The following is a 9,191-nucleotide window of genomic DNA, read 5'->3' as shown; positions in this document are numbered from 1 at the left end:
CTTTCCCTTTGTACAACGGTCACGTGTCCTCTGCTCGCTCTGGGCTCACGCCCTGTGAGGTCCCCTGCCAGCATGCCCGGCCCTTTCCCCAGGGAACACGTGGGACACTGCATGCGAGGGGCTTCTGTCCCGGCCGACCAGAACGCTCCCTCCCAGGCGATTTTGACTCAGCAGCCTGGGTCCCCTGAGCAGTTGAGGGGGAGCCCTGCTCCCCTCAGCCAGTGCTCAGGGGTCTACAAAATTCATGTGCACTTGGGGAATGAGAATTATTACAATTTCCACCTCAGTGTAAATGAAATATAGCAAAGAAACAGACTGCAAGTAATAATACAAACCAAAAATAAGTGACTTCTAGATGATGCCATTTTAGCGGATTCAGGTCATCATTTCTGTAAGTATAGCTAATTGTTGAGCATTTATTTTATTAGGCACTTGATTTTTGAATCAGGGCATTTGCATTAAGTATACTTAATATTAGCCTTTGGAACACCAACCGTAAGCTAGTAAATCACATCGTATTCAGGATTTTTTTTTAATTAAGCTTTTTTATTTTGAGATAATTGTGGATTCGCAGGCAATTGTAAGAAATAACACAGATCCCGTAGACCCCCTACCCAGTTTCTCCAGTGGTAGCATCTTGTAAAACCAGGGCACTGCACCCTCCAGGTGTTGTCATTGGCACAGTCAGGACGCAGAGCACGCCCATCCCCACAAGGATCCCTCAGGTTGCCCTTTTAGCCACATCTGCCTCCGCTTCCCCCTGACGGCTGCTGATCTCTTCTGCAGTGTTGTCGTTTCCAAACTAAAAGGAATTGCAGTCTCCCCTTGATAAACCTGTGTGAGCTACGAGTCTCGAATGTCTTAGCCTTGGTTGGGAATATGTGAATTTATTGAGCCAGCATTTCTTCAGGTGTGTCAGAATTTCTGGCCAGCAGTTGTATTTGTTCTTGATTAATAAAATAAGGAAATGTGAATTTATTACTTTTGATTGACAAATTTGATTAACTTTTCAAAATTGGGTACCAACACTGGGTACCAACTGTCTAATCAAAGTGGGGGCCAAAGCCAGCCACAGACATGTGAAAGTGCAGCAGTAACTGCTATTTGAAGGTAGCAATATTCAACCGACTTCCCTACGTAAGGGGGGTAGTGGACATGATGCTTTATTAGGGTACATAGGAACTTTTCAATCCATCCCACATTTGTGTAAGAAAATTGGACTGATGGATGGAGATACCTAAAATATTATTTCACTTTTTAAAAAATTGCCTATGGAAAGTAAAGAATCTTAATTGAAGCTCTCTTTTTTCTAGAATCTAGATGACCTTGTAAATTTATTTTTTGCCCCATATACCCCATATTCTACCCCGTTGCCTTTGTTTCCCCATCTGCCTTGGGCGGCGTCTTTGCAGTAAGGAGTGCACCTGAAATCCTCTGGTGGAGGAGGTGTTCGCAGCGCCGTCTGGCCCTGCATTTCATCTCCCCGCCCACTCCTCGCCTCTGTCCTCCCGGTTGGGGCTCAGCCTGTGTCAGTCCCATGAGGGCATTGAGCAGCAGCCCTCACCTTCAGCTTGCAGGCCCCCAGCGACATGGGCCATGTTCTGTGTGGCCGTGTGACCCCTTACCCCTTAGCATCGTGCATTGATGGGGATTCTTCAAATCCATGGTTTTGAGTGAGTGTTTTGAGGATGTGTGAAATACACTTAGAATCAGCTTTAACTGTAGCAGTTCGAGTTGTGTTCTTAGTGTGGAGCCCGCGTTTGCAGTACAGTGTTGGTTCCTTTAGGTTGAACTTCGTCTCTGCACTCATCCCCTGCATCGCCCTCACCACATCCATTCTCTCTCTCTCTCTGTCTCAGATTCACAGTCAGTTGATAAAGGTGTGCTGGCGTGGCAGTAAGACTCAAAGTAGTTTTGTATGTCTATTTTTAAACAAATGTTCTTTATATATATATATTTTTTACAAGGTTACTGAGATATAATTTATATATCGTAAAGTTCACCCATGTATTTAAAGTGTGCAGTTTAATGGTCTTTAGTATATTTGCAGAGCTGTACAACCATCACCATATCTAATTTTAGAACAGTTCATCACCTGAGAAGAACCCTTGTCCCATTATCAGTTATCAGTCACTCCCCACGTCCCTCCCTCGACCCCATATCCACCCCACCCCTGCAGGTCTCCCCCAGCCCCTGGCAACCACTGATCCACTCTCTGTAGGTTTGCCGCTTCTGGGCACTTCCCATAAATGGAATCATAAGACTCTGGTCCTTGTGACTGGCCTCCTTCACTGGCTTGCACACGTTGTAGCCGTGTCATCATCATTCTGTTTTATTGATGAATACTGTTCCATTGTATAGCTGTACCACATTTTGTCTGTCGGTTCATCAGTTCATGGATATCGGGGTTCTCTGCCCGTTTGGGCTGTTGTGCATAGTGCTGCTGTGCACATTCCTGTACAAGGTTTCAAGTGGATGTAGATTTTCGTTTCTCTGAGCGGAATTGCCGAGTCATATGGTGATTTTGTGGTTAGCGTTTGAGGACCTGCCAGCTTGTTTTCCGAAGTTACTGTACCATAAGAGATCTTTTAAATTACGACTGGATTTGATCATGTCACAACTTCTAAAGCAGTAATCACCTCTGCCAGGGTCAGCAGTTCCCAGCCTTGCTCACGGACCCCACTCTCTCGGGCCCTGGGGGTGCGGGGTCGCCCCAGGTCATCCTGGTGAGCCCCACTCCACAGCCGTCGGCAGCCTGTGAAGAAATCGCCTATCAGGTACAGCACACGTTTTATCCACAATCTCTCATAGTTTTCAAAAAACATAGCTTCAGAAGGGATGGGATGGAGGGTCCTGGAGAGTCCTGCATGGCCCGGCTCGGGGCCAGCCTGAGGAGGTGTGTCTCCCGAGAGACAAGCAGGTGCTGAGCAGGGAGGACCCGGGGGTGGGGGGTTAACACTGGGTCTCGTTTGTTCCATGATTTTCCAATAATGCGGAAATCTAGTTTTAAATCTATCACTATCTTCTTTATTTGCCCACTGATCAGATTGCACATGGCCATTTACTTGCCTTTGTTCTTTTTGTAGGATTTCCTGTCATACCTTTGCTGATTCTTTCAAGTCTTGCTATACTTTTTCATAGTATACACATTCACGTGTGTGTACATGACCTATTTCTCCTTTGACTAGTCCTTTTTCTTAAACGCAGTTTGGCAGCAGGGGTGAGGGTGGACAAACACGTAGTAAGTGACAGAGTTCCACATATAAAGGCCTAAAAACTCCTGGAACTTTGCAGAGAAGTAAAGACGAGGGGTGAGGACCTCGCCCGCAGCGGCCACGACAAGTGACCTGGGGGCCGGGGTCTGCGGCTGGAGTCCCAGCCGGCGCCGCGCTCCGCTCCCCAGAGCCTGCCCGGTCAGTGTGCTTGAGGCACGCCTGAGCCGCTCGTTGCAGCTGCTCCCGCGGGAGACCGAGAGGCCGGCCGCCTCCCACAGATGACAGCCAAGCTCGGGGGCTGGGTTCGGGGCGGGGGTGCCTGTACCCCTCGCGCCGGTCCCTTCAAACCGGGATTTCTGACCCGCTCCAGGTGACGGACGTGTCTCCTAACCTGGCCCAGGGTGGGCAGCCCGAGAAGGAGGGCCGGGTGCACCAGTGCCTGGAGTGTGGCCGCACCTTCGCCTCGGCCGCCCTGCTGCTGCACCACAGCAAGGAGATGCATGGCCGGGAGCGCATCCACGTCTGCCCCGTGTGCAGGAAGGCCTTCAAGCGCGCCACGCACCTCAAGGTACGCCCCCGCCCCCCTCCCGCCAGCGTCGCTGCTCTTCGCTTCAGGTCAGCGTCGCTGCTCTTCGCTTCAGGTCAGAGGCGCTGCACGGGCCTAGGACTCAGTGGGGTCAGGACTCTTCCTAGTGAGCGACACGGTTCCCATCTCTTTTCGAGGAAAGGCCCGTGGAGGTGAACATATTTACAGATCACCTTGGGATGCCGTTTCTCCCATCGCGGGGACAAGTATGAGAGCTCTGTCGGCACCTATGAGCAGGGCTCTGGGGCAGCAGGAACTTCCGTGATGGCTGGCAGGCTGCAGAATTGGTCTGGCGTCCTGCAGGGGAATTAGGCGATACCTAACCACGCGAGAGCGGCTCCCACCATGAGAGTTGGCACAAAGGCATATATGCCCGCCCGAGCTCAGGGTTAGGTCAGCGTTGTTCGTAGCTGCCAGTCACTGGGGACAACCTGAGGGTCCCACTCTGGGACGTCCACGCAGTAGAGGAAAGAATGAGGAAGGGTACTTCCAGGACCACTGGTCAGGGGGAGTGCCCAAGCCTGTGACTTCCGGGCCAGAGTCCCTCCTCTGCTGCTGCAAGCAGTTACCAAAAGCACGAGAATCCTGTGACGCCTGATTGCACAGTGAATCCCACACTTGCTTTTTCAGGGCCTTTAGAGGAGGCGGTCAGTCAGTAAACTGAGTTTCTGTTCTCCAGGCCTCCATCTGCCTGGCACCTCTCACCTCTTTTTCTACTGTTTTCTGAGATGAGACGCCCCAGTATTAATGTGTTCTGAAAAGAGGACTCCATGTTCGTTTTTAAAAGCAAAACACTGACTGTCAAACGAACTCTTCTTGCAGAGGCTGCAGCCCGAGGTCAGCGAGGTTGGCGAGTGCTCCTTATGCCTGAGGGGCCCCCAGCCCCGCCCGACCTCTGTGTGCCTCTACCTCTGCCACTTAGAGCCCCTGTGCTCCTGGTTGGGTCACGTAACGTCTTCAGCTTCAGTTTCCTGCTTTATAAAATAAGGGTGTTAATACTTACATTTTAGGGTTAGTTTGAGGAATATAAAGCACGTAAGGCCTGCACTGAGCTCTTAGTTGACAGTACAGAAATTATAACTATACTAACGTTACAGCCTGATAGATAGAGAAGAAATCCTTTTGAAGAGGGAAAAGAATAAAAATGGTTCAAGAAAATTTAAGATGTTTAAAATCGTATATGTTACTCTATATAAGACATAACTCTTCCATAAACATCTAAAGTGGCGTGTTGTACAGTTTGAAATACTAAATCTGGCCTTTTAGTACTTATAAGTTACTTTCTCTTGATGACCTTCAGAAATCTGGAATTTTTAAAAAAGTACATTGTGCCAGAAAATAAGGAAGTACCCATCACACCCACATGCAGTGTATGACGGGACCGTGTCGGGGGGGACACGGGGGCAACTGAAAGAGTCCTAGGGGCCAAAGCTGGAGCAGCCGGGGCAAGAAAACAAAGTAGAATTGGGTTATAGCCCACAGTGCAAAACCTCCATGGTCGTTACTGGTGGGAACATGATCGACTGAACAGACTAGTCTCCCGTGCAGAAGAATCCCGAGTAGCCCCTGTGGACGCTGCCCCCAAGAGAGGGTGGCCCCACTCCTTAGGGGCGAGCGGCAGCAAGGGCACGTGATGGGAGGGGGTAAAAATGGCCGCCCTTCCCTGGAGAAACCTGACAGATGCTACCCGCGTGATCAGAGTCAGTGTCAGCAGTGATGATACTGCGGGATGGAAATGGCACGGTACTCCCCACGGCCCATAGCCCACAACCCTGGTCTGGTGATGAGGAAAACATCAGACACCTCTCAGTTGAGGGACATCCTGCAAAATATCCAGCCGGTCCTCTAACAACTGTCACGGTGGCCGACAGGGAGGGAGGCCGAGACACCACCCCGCCCAGATGCAGCCCAGGGGCTCGGGGGGAGCCTGGGTCTCCCTGGCAAGCCGCAGGCCCGGCCTCCCATCCACCGGGTACCACCTCCGACTCTGCTCCGGGAACGCCCACGAGGGTCCTCATCGGAGGCGAGCCTGTGGTCCTCCTCCCACTGATGGGCCTTTCTGCACTGGTTTTTCCTCTCCTGTTTCAAGTCTGTAAAGTTCTGTTGTGATCTTCAGTATTTTTCACATGTGTGTTTGTCTTCACCAGGAGCACATGCAGACACATCAAGCCGGTCCTTCCTTGAGCTCTCAGAAGCCGAGGGTGTTCAAATGTGACACCTGTGAGAAGGCCTTTGCCAAACCAAGCCAGCTGGAGCGACACAGCCGCATCCACACAGGTGACCGCGCAGCGGGACCCCGACAGCTGTGCTTCGTTCTCCCTCTGCCCCTCCGTCTCCTCGGGACCACGGGCTCGGCCTCCCACCCTCTCTGATCTGTGCACCCCTCCAGGCCCCTATTCACCTGGCAGCCAGGCCAGAGCCCTCGGAGGCTCCCCCTGAGCACCCCCGGCAGAGCCCGCCAGACCTCCCTGAGCCCCCGAGGCCCCCCGGCCACGGGCAGGTCTCTCCCTCCATCCAGCTCTGTCTGGCGCCCACCCTTTTCCCGGTGCTCTCTGGCGGGTCATCGTCTTCCCAGCTCTTCTGTCCCTTTGCCGGCCATCTCTGACTCACCTTCACACGGGCGCCTCCTCCCGAGAGGCCCTGCCCCGCTGGTGCCCCGGCTGGCGTGAGGGCCTCCTGTGTGGTCAGCAGGTGCCCGGCAGCCCTCCCCAGCCTGCAGGCCGTGTGTCCTCAGGGATGCCCCTTGCCTGTCAGCGCAGACCCGGTGCCCACCGGGAGTCCAGCAAGTAGCTCTTGAGTGAAAAACAACCGTGCGGTTACTTCATAATGCATTCATTCAAAAGCATAATTAAGAGAAATGACTGTTTGCCATTTTTAATAGCATAGATGCACGTGAAGGGTTTGGCATGTGTGTAAAGTGGGCACCTTGTGGCTGTTACTGGGGCCACGTCCCTGCTCATGTGGGTGCCCTGTCCTCACTCCAGCTCCTGATGTCTTCAGCTTCCCCTCCCGTCTCCAGGGAATCCCAGCTTCTGAGGGCGGTGTGATCAGAGTGGGCCCGCAGGGCAGTCTCCCTTTTGGTCACTCCCAGTCATTTGACTAGCGACCTAGTTCATCTGTGGCCGTTCTTGTTTCTCAGGCATGACGTCATCATAGTCCCAGGCCCGGAGTTCAGGGCAGGAGACCTTGGGGGGCCATTTTGAGGACTCTGCCTGCCCTAGGCGAGCTGCAGGAAGACCTCCTTTGCCGGCTGTGGAGGGACACCTGGGGGGCTGAGGACCAGGTGCTCCCGGGGCAGCCCTGGGGGTGCTGGCACGTGACCCCGAGAGGCAGCGAGGCAGAGCACATGGGAAAGAACCTTCGAGGCCAGGGGGAAGGGCTGTGCCAGTCCCTGGGGCAGGAAGGGACTCGGTCCCTGGGACTTGGAAGTGGGTGTGTGACAGCGAGGGGTGGTGGGACCGCCAGGGCCGCAGGGGGTGGAGGCAGAGAGAGGTGCTGCGTGGGGAGGGCCGGGCTCCGCAGTGTGGCTGTAGGGCAGGCTTTCACCAGGGCAGGCTCCCAGCAGAAGAGTCACGCTTGGCAACTTTTCCCTCCATTTGTCAGTTTCCACGTCAGCTTGAAAGCAGTTAAGTACCATTTGAAACATATTGTATAAACCATACTTTTAGTTAGTTGAATTTGATATTCCCATGTCCTTAATGTCTTTTTGCTTTTCTGCTCAAGATGGATTAGAAACATTTTGTTTGAGCCATATGTGCTCTACCTCTATTTCTGGGTGCTTCTAGGACTTTCCGTAGCTTTTGATCGAGGTGTCTTTCATGGCTCCCCGTGGAGTGGCCTTGCTGGAACCTGTGGGTTAGCGTCCTGGGCGAGGAACGTCCTTAGCCTGCTGTTAAACTCGCATCCCTTCTTTGGGGTTACTTTGTGCTGTGTGTGCTCGTCGGGCGCCATCTGTCCGGGACGCTGACTGTGCCATCTGTCCCCAGGGGAGCGGCCATTCCGCTGCACCCTCTGCGAGAAGGCCTTCAACCAGAAGAGCGCGCTGCAGGTGCACATGAAGAAGCACACGGGGGAGCGGCCCTACCGCTGCGACTACTGCGTCATGGGCTTCACGCAGAAGAGCAACATGAGGCTGCACGTGAAGCGGGCCCATGGCCACGCAGGTGAGGCGTCCCGGCCGCGCGGCGCCTGCCGGCCCCGAGGGCCTGGCCCCGCGTCCCCACCTCAGGCTCGGGGTCCGGGTCGGGCGAGTCCGTGCCCTGTGGCTCCGCAGACGGGCCTCCGTGTCCCCGAGCTGACTCCCCGGCATTGGTGCCGGCAGGGCGGGGGCGTCCCTCTGCGCGCCTTGTTTCCCGCGTTGTCCGGGAATGCCCGCACCCTTTGTGGAGACAGGCAGGGGCGGGGGGCTTGGGCTGGGGGCTGGAACGCAGCCCGCAGAGTGTCTCCGACGAGTCAGGGAGGGCTACAGCCTGCGTCTTGGGCTCGCTCTGCTGGTCTGGGTGCTGTGACCACGAGGGGAGTCGGACGGCCTGAGCGTGGCGGGAGTAGTGCCCAGGGCTTTCCTGGAGCCAGAGGGGTAGCGCCCTTCGTGTTGCGAGGTTTTTGAGGAAGAGGAAGTTCTAACATCCACACGCTAGTGCCCCGTGTTTTACTTTCTGCTAGAAAAATTGTGCCTGTCGTTATCACTAGTATTAATTAGTAATTGCTCATCAAGGATGTCATATGAACATAGCCTTTCTGAGCACAGGGAACGAGCGCTGTGTGCGTTCGTATTCAAGTAACAGTAATTGTCACCACCGACGGAATTATGAAACCTGCAGCTCAGATGGCTCTTTTTTCACCGGGAAGGAAAACAAATCAACTTAGGAATTTCTTGTCTCCGTTTAAGTTGTCCTTATTTAGACGTGAATAATTTTGTGCTAGTGAATGTCTGGGGCTCTTTTCTTTATCACCACGGCAGGAGCCTTGCAGGAACCCGCCGGCCCCCAGGAGCACGGAGGGGAGGTGCTGAGCCGCGCGCTCCACCTGGACGAGGTGGAGCCGGAACCCGCGAGCGAGTGGCAGGCCCTGGCCAACGTGTTCTGACGCAGCCCGGCCCCGAGCACGTCTCCAGAGTGAAGTGTGGAGAAGCACAGAGCACTTGGGATTCCTGTTCTGAAGCCTCGGGTGTTAAAAATGTTACCACAGTAGCTATAAAATGTTTAGCTATAAAATTATCTAAAGAATCATTGGCTTTCGGAGACTTCAGGAAGAAAGCTGGGAAGGGTAGAAGCGCGTTGCTGTTGTCATCTGCAAATCACTGAACTCAGGTACATCAGCAGCCTCACCTACTCCGTGGCCAGTGCGTCTAGTTAAACAGAAATTAACTGGATCTGACTCTCATTGTAGTG

General features: G+C 53.6%; 1 protein-coding gene across 1 annotated transcript in view; it reads left to right on the top strand.

The window, feature by feature from the left end:
- ZNF236 (zinc finger protein 236) overlaps positions 1 to 8,886 on the top strand; it is a 93,513-nt gene extending 84,627 nt beyond the window's left edge. The window contains exons 28-32 of the mRNA XM_007449674.1: positions 2,649 to 2,777; positions 3,586 to 3,783; positions 5,949 to 6,078; positions 7,788 to 7,964; positions 8,762 to 8,886. Coding sequence (XP_007449736.1) covers positions 2,649 to 2,777; positions 3,586 to 3,783; positions 5,949 to 6,078; positions 7,788 to 7,964; positions 8,762 to 8,886 — 759 coding nt within the window. The remainder of the gene's footprint in view (positions 1 to 2,648; positions 2,778 to 3,585; positions 3,784 to 5,948; positions 6,079 to 7,787; positions 7,965 to 8,761) is intronic.
- Positions 8,887 to 9,191: the final 305 nt, after the last annotated feature.

This window comes from Lipotes vexillifer, unplaced genomic scaffold (assembly GCF_000442215.2).
Source record: "Lipotes vexillifer unplaced genomic scaffold, Lipotes_vexillifer_v1.1 scaffold196, whole genome shotgun sequence".
NCBI classification, from domain to species: domain Eukaryota; kingdom Metazoa; phylum Chordata; class Mammalia; order Artiodactyla; family Lipotidae; genus Lipotes; species Lipotes vexillifer.
The sequence above is the reverse complement of the archived record's forward strand: the minus strand, read 5'-3'. Positions and strand labels throughout refer to the sequence as shown.